The following is a 20,330-nucleotide window of genomic DNA, read 5'->3' as shown; positions in this document are numbered from 1 at the left end:
CACGCACGCACTCCTATGGGCAATTTAGAGACACCAATCAACCTAAGCTGCACGTCTTTGGTCAGTGGGAGGAAGCCGGAGCACCCGGAGAGAACCCACGCAAGCACGGGGAGAACATGCAAACTCCACACAGAAAGGTCCCAGGTGGGGCCCGAACCCGGAACCTTCCCGCTGTGAGGCAACGGCGCCAACCACTGTGCCACCGTGCTGCCCATGAGTGGAGTAGAGGTGGACTTTTTCAAGGCACAGTAACAGGTCTTTGAGAGCCAGAATTCTTGCTGTTTCTCAGGTGTTCAAATACTTATGTTCAGCAGTGCAAGACAAATAAATTCTTTAAAAATCATACAATGTGATTTCCTGAATTTTTTTCTTAATTCTGTCTCTCAGAGTGGGAATGCACCTACAATGTGAGTTTCAGACCCCTCCATGATTTCTAAGTGGGAGAACTTGCAAAATTGCAGGGTGTTCAAATACTTCAGAGCAGACCAGTTGTCAAGTCATTCTCCTCATACTTTCAGGATAAAGTGATACAGAGAGATATGCGATTTACATAATTTTGTGCATTGGCAACTTGACAGGAGTATGTGTGTTTACCATGCGCCACGTTGTTGATGCAGTCTAAGTATCGCTGTCCTTTTTCATCATACATGTACTGGCCTTTGGCTTGCACAATTTTGACAGGGTCACGACTGAAGAAAAGTGTACAAGATGGCCTGCAGAGGAGCCAAAGTTAATACTGGCATGTGTGTAACCTCTAGTATACAGTATGTTATATAGTAACAGGACAATTCAAAAGTATCTATAAGATGTAAGGCAATACAATCTGTATAAATAAACTACAGTAGCTAACAGATGAAGTATGTTTTCACTCCAGTGAAAGTTTATCAAAATAAAATTAAACCCAACAGCACTTGGATTTTTTATAGGAGGACATTCTGCTTTCAAACTGTTTTAACTTTCTAGCTCAATAGAAGAGCAGAAATGATCTCACCCAATGTGCTTCTTCCTCAGGTCTATCGTACTCCTCTTCTCTAATCTCTCCGCAGACATCCTGATGTAGTCCTGGCTGCCTGTGTGATCAGCTGGAGCACAAACAGCCCTCCTTTATACACATGTGCTGCAGACACACCCACCCACCCCTGCAGCTCTTGACATGATACGGAGAGCCAAAAGGGTCATATTCACCTGTTCTGTGCTTGTCCTAACCAGAGACATGTAAAATGCAAGTGAAAGTGCTGCTGGTCACCAGTACATTACAGGTTTTCTGCCAGCAAATATTAAAAAAAAAAACAACCACTTGTCATGCCAAAAACATACATGAAAAAAGCTGGTGTGTCAGAAACGTGTACAAAGCTGGTGGAAAAACTCTTAAAACTGTGGTGTTAGCCAGACAAAACAATTGTAAAACACCTGTGAAAAATCACCCAAATCACCTGTGTAAAACTGAAGAACATGGAAAATGTAGTTGGAAAAGCCTCTAAAAACTGGATGAAAGGTTTTTACAAACACCAAAAGCATGTGATCATGTACGCAAAAGTGAAAAGTGGCCATTGGTCCATGTGCTTTTCTGTATTTTTAACCTGCTTTATAAAGCTGTTTTGACTGTTCACCTGTGTTTTCCACTTGGTTTGTCTGGCTAACACCTGAATTTTACAATTGTAAAGATCATTTTTCACTTGCCTTTTTTTTTTTTTTTGCCATTTAATATTTGTTGACAGAACACCTGCACTTTACAGGTGACCAGCAGTGCTACCACCTGCAATTTGTGCATGACTGTGGGTAGGACAGGCGCTTGAACAGGTCAATATGACACTTTTGGCTTTCCATAGAACGAGTCTATCAAAGAAAGCACATGTGCCTTAAAGGGTGGAATTGGACAGGCAGGGAGGGAGGGACTCGCAGTACCTGTTCCAAATATGCAAAACCAGCTGTAGTGTACAATGACTGAGGACTTGTAATTCTACTGTGCATTTGTCTGGTTTATTTTTAATTTGTAGTGATTTAGTTATTACCCTTTGTAAATAGACAACATTCGGGCATATATTTGAAAATGACTGTAAACCTATGATCCTACAGTCACATACTTCACAGCAATATGCTGCTAAAGTTACAGTAAATGCTGGAGTCTTTGTTGCCAGTGTTTCACTGTTATTTCACAATGAAATTCTTTCACTCACAGGGTGTTTTAACACCTGCACTGTTTTAAGGTGGGTAACCTGTTGCTGCTTCACAGGTATTTCCAGTTTCATACTTGTACTCCATGACAATATAAAGGGATAAAATGTACTTCTTACTTCTAGAAGCTTCTGCAGACCACATTATGTTCACCAACTCAAAACATGATTCACAACAGCAGCAAAAAAAAAGTAGATTTCCAGCTGAAACCTTGAGACCCATCCATCTTTAATCTCTCATTTATACCTGCAATGCAGTTACAGACCGACCAGTAAACAGAAGCATCCTTGTCTCTGAGTTTAACCATATAGAAGTCTTCTGACCGTTCTGGAGATATTGACTCATGAAAATGTCACTAACTGAAGTGTTTACATAATCATGTTAAACAATGGAACTTAGCAGGGAACGTCTGCACTAGCTGTGTCTGACCTACTGCACCCGATATAAAACCAAGTTCTTCAAAATGCACCTTTACAAACTAAAAACACTCCAACTATAAAAATGTATATATGGCTGTGGTGTATGTTTGCAGAATTAATGCAACTGACAAGTACATGCGTTACTTTAAAATATATTGTAGCTATATAGTTGAGAAATAACACAAATAATGCAACAGTATATAATGTAATCAAAATTAATTCCATTTCTACAGGTTACAATAGTAAAATGCTGCTTATGTTCATGCATCAACACTGAACAGGGGCGTCAACAAAAGGCCATGTGTTGTTTGATGTACTTGAAAGACTGTTTATTTGACTCCAACAGTAGTCATATGAAATGTTATAGGGAGATATCGTACTGTGTGAACACAAGGGTCTTGAAAGAAATATCAATGGAGTGGGTACAAAATGACTAATACAGCTGGAGAATGCACACTGGACATGTACCACAACCAAGAGATGCAGCTGTAACTCAAATCACAAAGTGAATTCTGATTAGCATTTTTACACCTGTAGCTACCAGGACTGCATTTTATTATGGAGACTGTGTGGCAATATAATTTTTTCAGTAAGGCTGCAGTGCCTGGAGATGACGTGTAGGACACCAGTGTTGTCTTTCCACATAACGCTCGGGGATATTGTGGATGTGGCTTAGTCGGTCATTCTAAACCAGTTCAAGATTAATGGATGCATGCAACTGTTTCAGAGGTACAATTAACTCACAGCATTTCTGTAACAACAAAATACACAGCGAGTCACTTTGGAGCAGCTCTGCTTTCATGTATATGCAGAAAAATTAATTCTTTTGCCATGTGAAACTTTAGCAAGGAAATAAAAGCACAAACAAATTTAAAAAGTTTAAAAATTAGCTGCACATGCTAAAGAAATACTGTAATCAGGGCTGGGAATCCAAAAACTTATATGCTAAACATGAAGTAAAGGAAATAGCATCTTAAAGCAAAGGTGAAGCAAAACAAACCAATCTAAAGTGATTTATTGGAAGGTCAAGGTTTATATTTCTTCGGGTAAACCAGGCAGTGGTACACAGGGTAGCATGACTGAACAAACGGAGCTCTAGGAATCACAGTTGTGTGATTTTTTTTCAGCTGCATTTGAGGCCGCACACATTAACCAAGGAATAAATTGCACTTTTGTCAAAAGAGCACATTAACAGTACAATAATAATCCACTGTACAAATATCAAACTACATTCAATGCAAACAGAATGAGAGCAAAGAGAAAGCTGAGAGATTTTCACTGTGCGCTGTTGCACTAACTGGGCCTGTCAACCTTCAGACCGCCAGCGCTCGGCTCGCTTCTTCACACAAGATGAACTAAAAGCAGATGTATTCCTATGAGCTGAAGTAAATGCACAGTGAATACACACTGATGTGAAAATGACAAACTTCCTCCATGCGGTTTCTTGCTGCCTCAGCAGAAACTGCTTACAGAAGCCAAAGTAACTGGAAGGAATGCTGCTTTGAACCAAAATACCTCCATGTAAGAAACCATAGAAAAATAAATATACCACTTGAAACACTGAGAAATACACAAATATGCACAAACAACTTAAAATTGTTACACACATAAAACCCCAACAACAATAAAGAAACCTGTTGTGTAGTTCTTGCCACTGGCAGAGCGCGTCAGCTGTGTGGCTGACGACCTATCAGATAGCACCTTTATAATCTGTACAGATGTGCTTCCATTCTTCATAATGGCGAGATGAACTGTACAATCAAACCTTGCGGCAATAAATCCTGTCAAATCCACCTGTGGTTTCTGCTACATCACAACAAATGTTGGTTTTTCACATCTGCTCTTACAGTATATTAGTCATGCACAATTCACTCATGCTGAAGAAAACAAACGCCGCCTTGTGTAGCACCTGCTACATATGTCAGAAGGCCATTTGAATATACGCAGCATGAAAAGACTGACAAATGAAAATGAAACCTAGCATTGATCTACCACTCCATCTGTTTTTGCTCCATCCGATATGGAATGTGAGTTAACTGGCCACCAGTTGGCTTGTGGTTTTATTAATGGAAAGTAACTGGTTCACGGTGTCAAACTCAGCCACAGTGCTGCATGTTTTCTATACGTTTAAGACAGCACGAGTGTGATACAACAGACTGTATTCAACATAATCTGCCTTAATCTGACATCTGAAACACCAGCAGCTGTGTTCAGATGAATCCGCCTGTTGCGTAGTCAGAGTAGAGTCGACCCCAAACCCTGCATGAATCAAAGCTGCATGTTCTGAAGCTCCTGAAACATTTTCAGTATTTAAGAAATCCATAAGCAGTAAATTGTGCACATGCAGTGAACTGACACCACTGTACACATAGCATCCAGCATGAATATGTAGCATATCTGTTACATGGTGTTTGCATAAACAAGGAGCTTCTTCAAAATCATGAGTAAGATTAGAGACTGCCCAACCAAGAGGGATGTGATCTACATCCTGTCAAAACAATCCAGCGTCTCTTCAATAATCCCACAGTATGTAGCAAATGAAGCTGCTGCTTCGGAAATAAACACCAATCAAAGAATTCAACATACGATATAAACTTGTACATTTCTGATAAAGGAATGAATAAAAGCTTGAGGCACCAAAGGCTATTATACACAATGTTTAAGAATGATGGCAAAAAGAATAAAGAAAAACATGGTGGCATCGTGTTATCGTTCTCAGTAGACCCTGAAGCATCGCCTGTCAGGACAGACGCTCCAGCTGATCTCTATGGAGACTGATGAGACTCTCAGCGACTCTCATGCAGAATCCATTCCCAGAGCAGGCCTGTCCCGTCTTAAATCCTCAGTGCAGTGAGCCTGCCAGGTCCTTCCCTCCTGTCCAGAGAAGTGTGGCTGTTGGAGGCACCGCACTGCTGATGCTGAGCCACGTGGGTGTGAAAACGGTGAAAACCTGCTGATATCATGCCCTCTGCAGGCATCACCACAATAAAGCAACAATAACCAAGAGCTTTACTTTCTGGGGGCTTTCAGGCTACCAGCCACGGTGTGACTCCCTTGGGAAGATTGAAGGAAAGCAAACATTAAGTCAGAGCTCTGGGTTTGTTTTTTTATGTTAGCCTTGTTTTTGTTTTCTGCAGAAGCCATGACGTGACCACAAAACAGTGACATGTATGTACAATACATATAAATATAGTTTCTGAACACTCATGCTTTTGCAATGTTCTGTTTGGCACAGTCTTCTTTTTTTAGTCTTTTAGAAAATGGCGCTGCGTGAATGGGCAGTGAGCTTGCTGAGACGAAACAACACAAAGCACCTAGCGTTTGGTGTTAGAGAGCCAGTCCAGATCCCCCCCACCCCAGCCTCCGCTTCTTCCTCCCGAGTCTGCTTCCACCCCTGTGAATCTGGCCGGGCTGCGACGCTCCAGTCTGAGCCATGCAAAGACTACAGAGCCAAGTTCTGCCGACCAGCCACGGATCTGAACTCCAACACGATGTGGATGTGAGAGAGCGGACACACACACACACACGTTTTTCCACACGGCGATGTGAGTAGAAGCAGCTTAGGGTGTGAAACTCGTTTTGCATCATTGTACACAGACTTCTTTTCTTGACTTTTTTCCCCCATTTAAAAAAAACTATAAATACCATAAAAGAAGCATTATTTACAAACTCCATGCGTTTCAGGTTAGAGTGATCACTGCAAGAAAAACACAGGAGAGAGAACGGTGATGATTTCATTGTGTTTCATGGCTGAGCTGTCCAATCTGAGTGGGTTTTTTCAGTCCTGTTATGGCTTATTTAACAGAAAACCCATGCAAATGATGAAAACTGACAGTGAACAAAATATTAGGAGCACCTTATATTCATTAAGTCAGCCACAGTAACATTTCACAAGTCTGTCACTTTAAAATGTGCAGTTGAAGAGGTAACGTCATCATTATAGCATTTTGTTCACTTTGTGTAACTGTCACAAATACAGTATATATAGGAGTCACATTACCTTCTGCCAGCACCCTGGCATTGGTAATCCATCTGGGCCCTGTTTAGAGAAAAGTAGCAGGGGAGGGGGAGGAAAAACTAGGATTACTGAAATAAGAACAAATGGCTTGCTGTTAATAGATGCAAGATGATTACACACTCAAAAGTGAGAAAAATGGGTGGATTTTATGACAAACAATAAATGTCCCAATTAGACTTTGTTCAAAGAAAAAAAACAAAAGCATCACATCAATAAGCCCAGATCCCAGATGGGACACATCCTTCCTACCCGACTGACATCACAGTTTCTCTAAAATCACACTGCGGACGTGAAAAGTCTCCAAATCAAAACACGCTTCACAACAGCAGCAAACAAAACCATGCTTCAACAGAGAGCTTGACTCATTCATGTTGATGATGCTCCTTTATACTGACGATGCGGTTACAGACTGGCCGGCACACGGACTCATCTTCTGCAAAGGTTTAACCGTGTAGGACGTCTGGGTACTGAAGTCCTCAACACTGACATCTGAGGCTGCTGTGAAGGCCTCAAAGCCACCGAATTAACTGAACTGCTTGAATTTATCAGTTAAGGAAAAGTCACGGGAAACCACTAATTTTCTCTGACTTATTGCACCTGATGAAAAGCAAGAACAAACAGGAACTTCATCCAAACACTCTCCAGGAGCTATCGAACTGAGGATGGCTGTGCTGGTTTGCACATGACCTGCTTACTCATCACTTCAGCTGCATCTTTGAGTTACAATAAACTATAAGCGGTTTTTCATTCATGCATGTAATACACAGCAAAATACATCTCATGCATGGCAATGTGAAAATTCTACTCTGATGTTGTTAGAGCGGCCCCACAGGACCAAATCGTGGGACTTGCGGACACTATAATTGAATATGACAGTTTGATATGTTTGCCTACAGTACAACGGCTTTTTCATTTCATTGTTTGTGCACCGTTGATGTCGATGTAGGTGAGTGTCAGTAATCTAAACCACTCGTGTTTTTGACTGTGGAGGCAGAACTTCCTTCCATGCATTACACAGCATTGTTTCGGAAAGAGAAACCATTAAAATAAAGAAATTTTATTTCCTTTGCTTGAACAGATCTGGGGCAAATATCTTTGTTTACTTTTTTCTTGTCATGGTCTGGCCCAATTGGTACAAACAGGAAGGGAAAAGGGAAGTTAACAGAGTAAAGGAAGGGTCCATGCACCTGTGGCATGGCGAACTCATCAGTAAAGGAGTCTGTTAGCATCAGGTTACAGGGTAACTGCTCCAGGGAGACAGATTCAAGCAGAACTTTGCTCCAGTTTTAATCAAGGGAATGACAGGATTCAGTTAGAGGGACCGGCTTAAGTGTCATTTCAATCAATGATTGTTTACTTTGCAATGTAATTTTATAATGATGAGTGCTTTTAGTCAGAAAGTTAGTGAGGTATTTGCCGCTGAATGTTATTTTGTAACAATTCATAAATGGAAAATGTAGTTGTGATTGAAGTAAGGTGTGTTCATGCTGGATGAGCTCAAGTCATGCATGGTTTAGTTTTTTTAATGGCCAAGTGAGCGGCATGCTGGGTAAGAGGTGGAGGAAGAAGAGAAATACTGTACCAATTGGCATGGGGCATCCAGCCCGTCCAGACCTGGCTGCCCTGGTTCCCCCTTTTCACCCTTAAATCCCCGGAAACCCTGTTTGCAGAGATACCTAGGAGTGTTACTGGGAGAGAGGTGGACGACCCTTAACCCCTGCATCCATCCACTACACCACTGACACAAGGGGGGGAGGGATGAGCGGCCCTGTGAGCTTGTTGATACCACAATCCAGCTCATTTATGTTTTTCAGCATTTCATGGCATTACAGGTGCAGAGTTTCAAGCCAAGTAGTCGACTGTTTCAGGTTGCTATGGTCTGCTGGAAGCTGGGTATCTGTCTAGCCACAGGGTGCTCATCCTCATGTGGAACGGCTGGGAGGCGATTCCCAGCTCACATTTGGGACATACCAATGGGCAGGGTGCATCTAATCCAGGGGCACCCTGTTCTCCTTTCTCGCCCTTGGGCCCTTTTTTGCCCTTCTTTCCCTTCTCCCCCTGTGGATACAATAGTTTGGTCAAGTTAAAATCATTTTTTGGACATCTGGGAGAGCTATGCTATTAGGAGGGAAGAGATTAAAGAGGGGAGGCTACAGCCCACAAAGGAGAAAGAGACAGGGTCAGTGTTAGAAAATAGGGAATACCAGACAGTACTGGGAATGCTGAAAATGTTGCTCAGGACAGGAAGAAAACAAAAAGGAGAACTGGACAGAGCCAATCGCCAAAAAGGGCACAGAGGAGGAGAAGGAGTAGCAGGGAAAATCCTCCAGGAAGAGAGAGTTAATCTACCATACACCAAGTTCAAACTGTATCCCTTCAGAATAAAACTCTGGCTGTACAGTGTTAGTCGACATACATGAAAGCTGAAATTGATGTATGTGAAAAGCACATTTTATCATCAAACTTCACTGATGAAACATCACAGGTCTATTTTTAGCCATGATGAGATGAAATGTGTAATGTAAATATACTTTAAATGGTATGAGTTTGCCCGAACATGTACTACAGAGCTTTTAAAAAGTTGTATTCACACTCATAGCTCATGATCTGAAGTGTTATACTGCACCGTAAACTCAGAACCAAGTTACCATGTGCGCACTTCAGGTGCAGCCCATGTCTGCCAACTGCCAGGTCGTTATCGATGAAGCACCTACTGTACAGTGACTCACCTGCATCTCGGTCAAACGTTCGCACGTCTTGTTTCCACATTCATGTTTAGAATCTAGAACTCTCAGTTCTGGTTCATGTTTGTTGATGTTATCCCTTTATTACCTGATTTAAGATTTGTTTTGTGTTTAGCTCTGCTGGCTTCAGAGCCCGGTTTAGTTTTCTTCCCTCTGAGCTCCTATATTTGATGTCTAGCTTCAGGTTACTGTTTGTTCATTCTGCCTCAGCATCTACTATACCCTCCCTTTATCCAATGAAGCCCCATTATTTTCCAACTCTGCTTTATGTATTTGGATCCAAAGTCAATATTAAAACACAAACCTTGACACACCCATACTCTGGTAAATTCAGTGTTATTGCTAAACACCTGGAATAGACGCCGTGCTAGGATCCGGTCTCTATTAGAAAATGGTTAGCAAATACATTCACAGAGTCAAAGTATCTTAATGTTCCACACAAAGGGATACAGTTTCTTAAAGACATGAAACATCGAACAAACACGTGAAAAGTGTTAGTGAGTGTGGAGACGCAGATTAAGAATAGAAAGATATAAACTACTGTCTACTCAAGCAAGGGGAGAGGTATCAACAGGCTCAAGAAATCAAGGAAGTGAAATGTTTTCAGTTTATGTTCATGCATGTAAATAACACAAAAACAAATATGGAGTTTTGGAGTCTGTTGTCAATGGACTTGTTCAGTCTAACACGTTGAAATCACTTCTGGATGCCTCTGGAATGAAACTGAACTTGTGATCTTGAGAAATGAGATGGCAACGCATTCAAAGGTGGAGAACAAAAGCTGGTTTGAGACGACTGTGGGTGATAGTGGGTTTGATTTGATTTGATTTGATTTATTCTTTCGTTGTATAAAGCTCAAATTGGTTTGACTTCATCTATCAACAAGGTACAAAACAGACTGAAGACATGAACCTAAAGTATCTGCAAAAAGCAAAAGGTATTCTTTAGGATGCAGACAGATATGTCCAATAATTAAACAGCGTTCTACTCAAGTCCTTTCAGTTACAACGTGCTGTATTCAGTCACCACGTGTCTCAAACTAGTTCAGCACAGCGACTATATAAAGGCCTTCCTGTCACTGTCCATTGACATCAGTCATCTGTAGTGTTAAGAGGTTTCATCAACATTTCTACATCTACCTTTTCTCCTCTTTCCCCAACGTCGCCTTTCTCTCCCCTTAAGCCTGGCAACCCCTGTAAAAATACAGCTTCACTTAATCACTCTGGCTTTTCTGAGAGTGGGTTTTCTTGTCCTTACAAAGCTGAAGAAGACAACAGCTAATTAAAAAAAAGTGAAACTGAAAAAGGTGAAAGAGTGAATGGATGTGCAACAAGAAAAAAAAACTGTTATGACGTTCAATTTGACCAATTTTTACACAAAAATACATTGTTCTTATTGAGATTGGGTTTCTTTGTGTATAGAGTGATGATGCACAACTGAAACTAAATCATTCACTCATGAACAGAAGGATGGATAAATGCGAAACTTATGTTGAAACTCATTAGCTTAGCTTGTAGTTAAAAAAAGTCGTTTATATTGTTGCATTTCATTTCTTTTTAAATATTTCCAAATATTAAAAAGTTTTTCCAAGCATCGCTATGTAGGAAGAAGCCATTTGAATTGCTCTAACATCACTGAGACTCTCTTGTCTCATCAGGAAAATGGAGAAAATACAGAAAGAGACTTACGTCCAAGCCTGGTGTTCCAGCCGCACCCTGCAAACAAACAGCATCCAGGTGCATCACCACATAGCCAGTATTATTAGAGACTGTATTTAAGCCTTAGAAAAGATGGTGGTGGTGCTGATAGTGTGGAAGCCTATTAACTTAAATCTGCCACTGCAATGTGTGGAAAGTGTGGATATTTCCAGCCAGGGAAATACCGATATAACAGCTAAAAACATCAGTGATGCACAACAAGTTAAATCCAACACTGGCCCAGCTAGCAAGAGCTCCTAGCTCAACGTTAATCAGTTTCTTGATCCAATAGTGCAGGTTTGTAAAGCATATTTTCATAAAACTCATCTTAAGTGAGAATGCGTAAGTGCTGCCAACTTATCTTTACACTTTCTGAACAAACATGATAATGTCCTCAAACTTACAGGTAGTCCATAAGGTCCCCTTGGTCCTGGCTCGCCAGGTGCTCCTCTCTCACCCTGAAATAAATGAATCGCACGGTCACCCTAAAATGAGCCAGTGTGACAAACACCTAAAATGAAGGTAAAACATATTATATTTTCAGTGAGATATAAGGTCATAAATAAATGTGTCTTACTATGTCACCCTTCGGTCCAGCTGGACCAGCTGGACCTGGAGGTCCGTCCATGCCCTGCAGAAAGTCATGATGAGTTTACATTAATGGACTGAAGCACATCTACCAAAACAATGCTGATTTTCCAAACAGAGGATGAAAAACATTCATATCTCCACCTGGTTTGACCTACACCTAGCACACACATAAGTGCTGCTAGTACACGTGCAGTGGCCACAAAGCACATTTACAACACTGCTGCCACAGTTAATGTATGAGTTTGTGTTAATGCAACACAGGACAAACAAGAGCTTAATGCATGGTCACTATCCAGTGAACTAAACTCAGTGTGGCTCATTCAGCTCATGGCACCTCACTAAAAAAAAAATCTCAAATGTCAATTTCTTTTCAGTTACAGTAACATACATTAAAATGAAGTGACTGGGGACTGTATGGAGGGTGGGAGGGGGGGGATAGTAGACAAATTGGGTGGTGAAGCCTGTTGGTCACATGACACTCACCCTAGGTCCGGGCTTGCCGTCCAAGCCGGAGGCTCCCTGTGTGGTTATGGAGGTATGAGTGACATGAACAAGGCGGGATTAGTACCAGATGAACACTGTTATTGGGACAGGTTGATGGCAGGGTTTACAACTAAATTACACCTTGTGTTACAGGCAGCTTGGCAAAGTAGTCAGCCCAGGAAAATGGACATGAGGATAAAAAAAAAATGGAGAAGGCAGTACAGAAACACACACACACAAACAATCAAATGTAAGCACTAACACACAATGCAGAATCTGGCAGGGCAACAATAGAAATAAGGGGGTTCTACAGATGTCTGAAGAAATCAAGAGCAGGGCTTTGCAGTCGGACATATCCCATGGTGCATGGCTGTACTTACAGGAAGACCCAAAGGCCCACGGTCCCCTTTGTGTCCTGGCTCCCCTCGCATACCCTTCACACCATGCAACCCAGGTTCACCCTAGGGAAACGGGGGAGGCAGGCAGACATGACAGTTGCACCTGTATGGCTCATGTTTGTCCACTGGGCTCACTCCTGTTGCTTTACAGATGCTGACAGTGTGTTGTTTTGTCTGTCCAGAAATCTCTAACACCCTTCAATCAAGCAGTTGACCCCTTTGCATCTGGCATCACATTGACTTCCACTGTAGGTCTTATCTGCCGACTTCCCTGTACACTTTGTCTACATCTGAAGCATCATCAGCTCCTGTACCTGTTACCTACCTAATAGCTGGTGTGTCATGCAACATCAAGGCATGTGCAGGTAATTAACAGGTAAGCTTAAAATTATTTGTAAAAACTACTCCAAGGACGAGCTTGAAGGTTTATTATTGATATTGGAATCAACAACACAAAAACTTTCTGAACTTTTCATACTTCTGTCATGAGACAACGCAATGAGAACGGACTATGTCCACCTGCTCGGTAAGGCCTAGAGATGTGGTTAAAAGCTTCAGAAACGAGATGAAGCGGACACCTGCTTGTGCTGATAACTATTTTGTCAAGCTACTACAAGTACAGTATGTTATACTGAGTATTAATACACAAAGGTTTACAGAAGCTGTTACACATGTTTATAATGCATTGGAACACAGGGCATATTCCTGCAACACCTGAACTTGGATAAGGGTTGAAGGAACTCACAAAAACTGCCATTCTTGGTTTAACTAGACATAATGACCCGAAGGTGCCTTGGTATCCTTTATGTTGAGACTTACCTTTGCTCCAGGGAAGCCATGCGGTCCCTAAAAAACATCAAGAGATGGAAACTGTTAGTCTGTAAAGCACCTGGCTGGTCTCTTCATCTACAAACTTCTTTTATTGTGGTTACTTTTTAACCACAATAAATAAATAGCTGTTGAAAATGCAAGAATGGGGAAGGAAATTGAAGTGTCCCACAGGTGAGCAGTGCCAAGTCTTCAGCTGAGAGTTTCCCTTTCACTTTTTACACACAACACCAAAGCATTTTAATACTTTTTAGTAGAAAGCGCTAGTGTCAGAGCAGTTAGAAGATACCTGAGGTCAGTATGTAAATGGAGCATTGATAGTTCAAATGTTTAACCACAGCTTGGACATACGGCTAACATGCTTTGTTTACCATCATTGTGCGAATATGCTCATATGAGCGATCGTCATTTGCAATGCACCAAAGGTAAGTACGATACATTGTCCACGAAAAAAAAAAAACTCACCATGGGTCCTGGTGGTCCATGGGGCCCTGGTGGCCCAGGAGGACCAATAATCTGCAAAGGTATGCATTCATTACCAAATGATGGTTCAACAAGTATATATTACAATATTTCACACTAACAGAACAGGGTTTCATCTTTAACACAAGTATATTAATGTAAAGGTGAGTCTTTAACACGACTTACCGAAGGACCTTGAGGACCAGGCAGACCTGGATCTCCCTTATCTCCTCTTACACCATTGACGCCCTGAGGAACAAAAGCTTGATGATAGTTTGTCTAATAAGATGGATGAACATTTCGTGTCACATTTCAAATATCTCAGATGCCTCATCTTGGAAAATAATGTACAGTTCTTACAGGTAGACCAGGCAAACCAGTTGCTCCTTTGTCCCCCGAAATTCCGGGCATTCCCATGTCTCCTTTTGAACCTTTGTAGCCCTGATAGACGCAAGCAAAATCCACTTTGATTATTCACCCTGGGGATATTTGTGTAATTGTATTTTGTATTATAGGAATAAAGACAGACTTAAAAAAATGTAAATGTCCTGTAAGAGTTACTATTTCAGTTAATAGTCTAATCAATATTACGTGATGTGAGTAAAGGTCCCAGTTCTTCATAAACCAACTCACACTTGAGCTCATCTATACATGAGAACAGGGGGTCAACTCACTCTTTCACCATCGAGCCCAGGGAGACCAGGCATCCCACGATCCCCCTGAGACAACAGACAACATTTTTAACACACACACTGTGAAATACAAACGGTACCTGGAGGCGCTGCTGCAGGGCAGTTACAAGTTCATCTTGTTAGTAAAATAAAAAGTCAAGATTTTCACACAGACAAGGCAAACATTCATCATTTTAGTTAAAGGTAGGGTTGGCGACTCCTTTCAGAAGCATTTTTGTTACATTTATTGAATTTCTCTCTCCAATCCAATGGCAATTAATGCATTAAATGCACTAATAAGTAAAAAAAGAAAACGCCATCTGCAGCAGGGCTGAAAAAAGCCAATCAAAACCACTGAATGGCCTGTCAAACTAACTTCCTACTTTCTTGCACTCTGCCCGTGCACTCAATGTACAAGCCAAGTTGCTCCTACCAGGCGTTGCAGGCAGATGTGTTACTGCTCTGTTTTACAGCTAAAGCTAGAAAGCTATGGCAGGAAGGTTCCCAGAGCAGCTTTCGTTCACAAACAGAGACCGTCGTTACAGGCCAGGCCCTCCCCTTTAAGACACAAGGCCTTATGGTAATGTTGGTGTTGTTGCCAGACGTTGCTACCTGCAGTGTGAGAGCGTTGTTGTTTTCCTGAAATCTGTAAGTAGCAGTCAGGCAGTGCACGTTGTGTTTTGAAGGAGTGGCTTTGGAAAGAAATGGTGGGGTTTCTTCAGCTGTCTACTTTGAAAATTGAGCTTCCTCTTGCTGGTTTTTCCACAAATCACCAACCCTACCTTTAAGGGGAAGTAGAATTTACATCATGGGGGAAAAAACTGCAGAACACAGTGTTTACCTTTATACCCTGAGGTCCCACTGGCCCGGGAGGCCCAGGAGGCCCCTGCACAGAATGAGATTTAAAATTGCTCACAGTTCAACATGTGAACTATAGTCTTGCATGGGTGTGTGTGTGTGTGTGAATATCAAACATTTCATTAAGAACAGAACTAACCGGCACACTGACAATGTTAGCAAACAAACAGGATGTTCAACTCAAACCCATGCAGAGGTCATGAACGTGGCAGCTAGAACATGTACATAATTACCACCAACACAATTACAGATGTTGAGGTTAGGATGCAATTAAAGCAATTCATTATACAATTTAAAGCAATAATCTGGGGAGTGAATGGAAGACATCCACACTGGACCCTGGAAATACACACTAGACTCCATGATTTGATTCTACTAAATCAATCATGTAGAAGAAAAATCCATCCACTGATGATGTTTTTGTGCCATGCCAGGCAGTATAACACCTATAATAGCTAAATGTTGCTCTGTCACTCTAAAATAAAAACATCGGTGCCACCTTCACAAATAAAGGAGGATGCTGGGAGCATCATCTCCTTGCAACGTGTAGTTTTCTACACTGAAATAACACTAATTAAGAAGTATACAGCAGCACTGTGTGCAAAACTGAGTCAATGAAAGTCTTAAACCTTAAGATTTTAACTGAGGCCTAGACAGGGCCTTATAATAAAGACTGGTGCACATTTCCAAACAAAGGTTACAATAAAACAACCAGTTCACTCACAGTAAGTCAGGACTCACAATGATTTGATTATAATTATTATTTAAGGATGTTTTACAGACATTCAAAGAGACAACCAGCAACCCAGGAAGCAGAAACGCAGCACTGCAGCAAGATCCACTCATTGTTAAGCAAACATGTGGTGAGGGAGCACAACAACAGGGTGATGCAGACCAGGGCTGGGAATGGGTTGGGCCCCATGCGAGGACAAAGATGAATCACTTGTGGATATTACACAACACACAGACTACACAGTGCATCATTACCGTTACTGTAATAGTGGTAATCTTCTGCAGTGGACCAAGAGAAGTGGAAAAGAGAAGGATGGTGTGAGAAGTTCAGAGGTCACAGAGAAGAGAAACCTTTGTGTCATCACATTTCTGCATAGACACCCCCCTCAGTATTTGTTCTTGATTGAACAGATGTAGCCTATTTTACCTGTAAGGGACAGAGCCTGAATAGTGTCAAACCGATGACATTGGACTTTAACTTAAGGAACTCATTTTACATTTTCTTATGAACCACAGACGTAGGAAATTGAAAATGTGAAGTTAACATCACACTTGAAAAACAGCCAATTCATTCAGCTGATAGTCGAGATGAGATGCACTAATGTGGCAGAAAGCCCAACTTACTACAAAATAAGATGTGTTTGTTTGGCTGTTCTCAGTTTAAAAACCATCAAGGTACAGTTGCTGACATACAGTAAAGAAGTGCTTTATCTATTATAAAATAAATGCTTTGCTTTAACTGCCCATCCACTATTCCTGTCGTCAACACTCCTACTCCTCTTTGCATACATCAGTCTGTGCATTGTAAATATGATATATATTGTATGACATGGCAGAGACAGAGGGTAAGTTATTCATGAATAAGCGACCAAATCAAACCAAGTTTCACTGAGCTATGGACTCCTGCAGATAAAGGTCTGTGCAGCACCTGTGAGGGAAATGAGTTGCATTAAACAATGACTGGTCTTACCTGTAAAGCCTCCTGAATGTTTCCATTGTAGTCAATGATTTCGGTGGCTCCTTGGTCTCCTTTCTGCCCAGGGGGTCCCTGCACATGGTCAACATCAAGACACTCACTGCCATGTTGGAACATTTCTCTCCTGCCAGGCTTCTTGTATTTGGGAATACAAACTAGCATCTCCTCTGCACATCTCAGCACACTGCCATCTCAGCGTCACAGTCAGCAATGCAGTCGTCGTGGCAGTCATGGCCAAGTCGACCCATCTGCTCTGACCTGGTTGCACTGCAGCTTCTGGTATTGGGGCCTGCTGATGCTATTGTACCCCTTCTCATCTTTATGAAGCGTCACAACCAGTTCCTCACCAAGTGGAGCCATGTTACACTGGACAACTCAGGCCAAAACAGAAAGCTGTGGTGTTCACTAGTTCTTTTTTTCCCCACTTCATTCAAGCAATTACACTTAACTGGAACTCACAGATGTAGTCACATCTATTGCATTGAGTTCAGAGCCCTTATTTCCAGTGTAGCTTATCTAACCCGCTGGTTTGTAAATGTTTGTTAAATGCGGACTAACCTAGCCCAGGTTGGGTTTCACTGCTGCCCCCTGGTGGTACTAGTGTGGCTGCACTGGTACCTTCTCATGGGAAATCAAGGTTTTTGAAGTTGAATATTAACCAGCATTTGAAATCAGAAATTCACGATAGAGAAAGGAGAACAGAGGCATGTTTATTTAAGACAGATGCCTACCTTCGGCCCGACGAATCCCAAATCTCCTTTATCTCCAGTCTCCCCCTGATGTCAGAAGACAAACAAAAATGTCACTGCTGACAGAACTGTCATTACTACTCTTATGACATTCTCCAGTGTGGAAAACTATGATGACCTCATAACTCAGTGGTGATATAAAATACTATTCTACATAATCACCAATAATATGACATGAAAAACAGTTTTTCTGATGAGGAGAGCGGTGCTGTGGCAGTGTAAGTATTTTTATTGTACTGTTTGCAGTGGAAAATTCTGGTTCACTACATCTGAACTACAACAATACTACTAGAAATAACCAAAAGACTCAACCAGTACTGAGATATACTCACAGGTCTGCAGTTAGAAAGGTTTGCATTGTTAGTGTTCACATTTCTACAAGTATAGAGGTTCAAGACACAAGTTTCGACCAAAGATACTGGTCAACTATCAGTGGAAATCCAAGATCCGGATCACCTGCAAAATCTAATTAAACCGATGCCAACACAGAGCAGTTAATTTGGATGTAAAGAAAACGTGTCTGCCCTGCTCACCTTTGACCCTTTCAGACCAGGTGCACCAGCTTCTCCCTGTGAACCCTGTGATGAACAGGAAATCCATTAACAAAGAATCATGGTTTAAGGAACATTACAAAAAGGTTGTGCTTCATATATAAACCTTAAAGCATCCTCTCTGTATGAGTTCATTCAAATCACAGAGGAAACCTCATCACCCTCTGCTCTCAAGAGAGCAACACAGGCAGTCTCACTAAAATAACCGGCTTTTAATATGCCATAACTGACGAGCACCGGACATGTGTTTATTTGAACTCTGGCACTGATAAAGGAGGGAGTTCACTTTGGGGCTTTCTAATAGGATGTGAAACAGATCTGTGGGTCCCTCTGAGCTTAGACTGGAGTTTGAGCTACCTGCTGGGTGATGGCTAGACATAAACATTTATATTTGGTTTACTTTACACAGACTCCAGGGACATCCTCGAACTTATTACAGGTCGTAATGGTTTAGCCAGCTCCCTTTGTTAACGTAAGTGAATGCTTGATGAACTGAACACACCCTGGGTTTGGAAAGGCATTTTATTTTTGTACTCGTCTTAGTCATAGGTTACTGTGTTTAGACCAGTGAAACACCAGATGGCAGCAAACACCCATTAACCATGGGGTCAAGCTACTGTTGTTTTCACATTCTAACATAATTCATGCCACACATTCGGTGCATGAGTCACTGACCTTTGGTCCAACTGGTCCGATATCTCCTCGTTCACCTTTTCCTGGTGGACCATGGTCGCCTTTCTCACCCTAAACAGACAGAAGAACAAACTGCTCAGCAGCAAAGAGGCATAGCCACCATTCTCCTGCAACCTGCATTTAATAGGAGCTACAGAGAACTGCCGAACCAAGTTCTTTGTACTGTGATGCATGTTCTGAAGGCCTTCACTTAATGTTATTTAGCTTTAACATGACTGAAGAATCTACTACTACAACACACATCTCTATCAAACTGTCTGAATCTTTTAGGAAACATTCGAATCCCCTGTTGTATAGTTGTGTGCATTTTGTCTTAATGTGAAGCGACTGGAGGAAGCCAACAGATGGGGATGTGGTACAACTCAGAGCTCCTACTTTCCATTACTTATGGCTGATACTTAAACCAACAGCATTGAGTCACTCAACTTTTGTCTTTTTCCTCCTCAAATAGCCAATTAACACTGACAAAGTTAGAGGCAGGCAAGTGAAAACAAACCAAGGGACTATTAACAGTTTGAATAAAAAAAGTAAACTAAACTAAACCAGCTGTCTCAAATGACTGAACAGACCTGAACATAAGGAAAAACCAGCAGATCAAATATTTGCATCGATGATCCTGTGCTGTAGTTTCATCCTGACATTTGCCAAAGGACAATGCCAGACTAACAGATCCTGATTACTGATGCACAGCAAACAGCCTGATGCAAAAAAAAAAGATTGTGTGTCTGGATTATCGCTGCTGGCTTCGCAGTGTGATAATGTCAGGACTCAGAGGATTAGTTCGTTCTGACCAACTCCAAGTGACATTTGAAGAAACACCAGCAGCGGTGACAATAATGGATAATGAGACCATAAACTCTGATGATGATCACCGACAGGATGCCATAAAAATCTGTCAGCTCTCACTGTCAGACCTGCTTTGCTCTTCTCATACCGTGATACACAACATTACTGCAAGCTCAACAGCAAAAGTCACCCACCTTAGTCCCTGGGAGTCCGGGAAGCCCTGGCTCTCCCTGGGGCCCGAGGAACCCAGGCTCACCCTGAAGAAAAAATGAAAAATCTGAAAATCTTACAGAATTTTCCACTTTTATGGCGACGCATTACATCCTCTCGTTGCTAATGAGTGCTAAACACATACACAAGATGCATGGGCAAACATTCTAAAAACAACAGCCATGCACTTGCACATGCACACACTCACAGACACATGCATGAATCACACACATGAACACAAATGATCATTTACCCCCCGGTCTCACACACACATCACTGACTTCTTATG

General features: G+C 41.7%; 2 protein-coding genes across 12 annotated transcripts in view; both read right to left on the bottom strand.

Moving 5' to 3' along the window:
* The window catches only part of etnppl (ethanolamine-phosphate phospho-lyase), a 10,183-nt gene extending 9,133 nt beyond the window's left edge, over positions 1-1,050 (bottom strand). Inside the window, 2 exon segments of the mRNA XM_020624390.1 lie at positions 595-713; positions 992-1,050. Of these exon segments, the coding sequence (XP_020480046.1) occupies positions 595-713; positions 992-1,050 (178 nt within the window).
* Positions 1,051-2,908: 1,858 nt separating this feature from the next.
* col25a1 (collagen type XXV alpha 1 chain) overlaps positions 2,909-20,330 on the bottom strand; it is a 132,962-nt gene continuing 115,540 nt past the window's right edge. For 5 of the 11 annotated variants that reach the window (XM_020624378.1, XM_020624373.1, XM_020624371.1 and 2 more), the window contains 21 exons: positions 20,026-20,088; positions 19,028-19,096; positions 18,335-18,379; positions 17,784-17,828; positions 17,047-17,124; positions 16,332-16,355; positions 15,328-15,372; positions 14,490-14,534; positions 14,176-14,256; positions 14,002-14,064; positions 13,819-13,869; positions 13,345-13,371; positions 12,508-12,588; positions 12,128-12,163; positions 11,631-11,684; positions 11,458-11,511; positions 11,045-11,071; positions 10,496-10,549; positions 8,584-8,670; positions 6,595-6,633; positions 2,909-6,291 (listed from right to left, as the gene is read on the bottom strand). In XM_020624378.1, the coding sequence (XP_020480034.1) occupies positions 6,289-6,291; positions 6,595-6,633; positions 8,584-8,670; positions 10,496-10,549; positions 11,045-11,071; positions 11,458-11,511; positions 11,631-11,684; positions 12,128-12,163; positions 12,508-12,588; positions 13,345-13,371; positions 13,819-13,869; positions 14,002-14,064; positions 14,176-14,256; positions 14,490-14,534; positions 15,328-15,372; positions 16,332-16,355; positions 17,047-17,124; positions 17,784-17,828; positions 18,335-18,379; positions 19,028-19,096; positions 20,026-20,088 (1,071 nt within the window). In that variant the 3' untranslated portion in view covers positions 2,909-6,288. Of the gene's footprint in view, positions 6,292-6,594; positions 6,634-8,194; positions 8,273-8,583; positions 8,671-10,495; positions 10,550-11,044; positions 11,072-11,457; positions 11,512-11,630; positions 11,685-12,127; positions 12,164-12,507; positions 12,589-13,344; positions 13,372-13,818; positions 13,870-14,001; positions 14,065-14,175; positions 14,257-14,489; positions 14,535-15,327; positions 15,373-16,331; positions 16,356-17,046; positions 17,125-17,783; positions 17,829-18,334; positions 18,380-19,027; positions 19,097-20,025; positions 20,089-20,330 lie in introns of all 11 variants that reach the window. The other 6 variants (XM_020624372.1, XM_020624376.1, XM_020624379.1 and 3 more) reach the window with 6 other exon arrangements.

This window comes from Monopterus albus, unplaced genomic scaffold (assembly GCF_001952655.1).
Source record: "Monopterus albus unplaced genomic scaffold, M_albus_1.0 scaffold326.1, whole genome shotgun sequence".
Taxonomy (NCBI): Eukaryota; Metazoa; Chordata; class Actinopteri; order Synbranchiformes; family Synbranchidae; genus Monopterus; species Monopterus albus.
The sequence above is the reverse complement of the archived record's forward strand: the minus strand, read 5'-3'. Positions and strand labels throughout refer to the sequence as shown.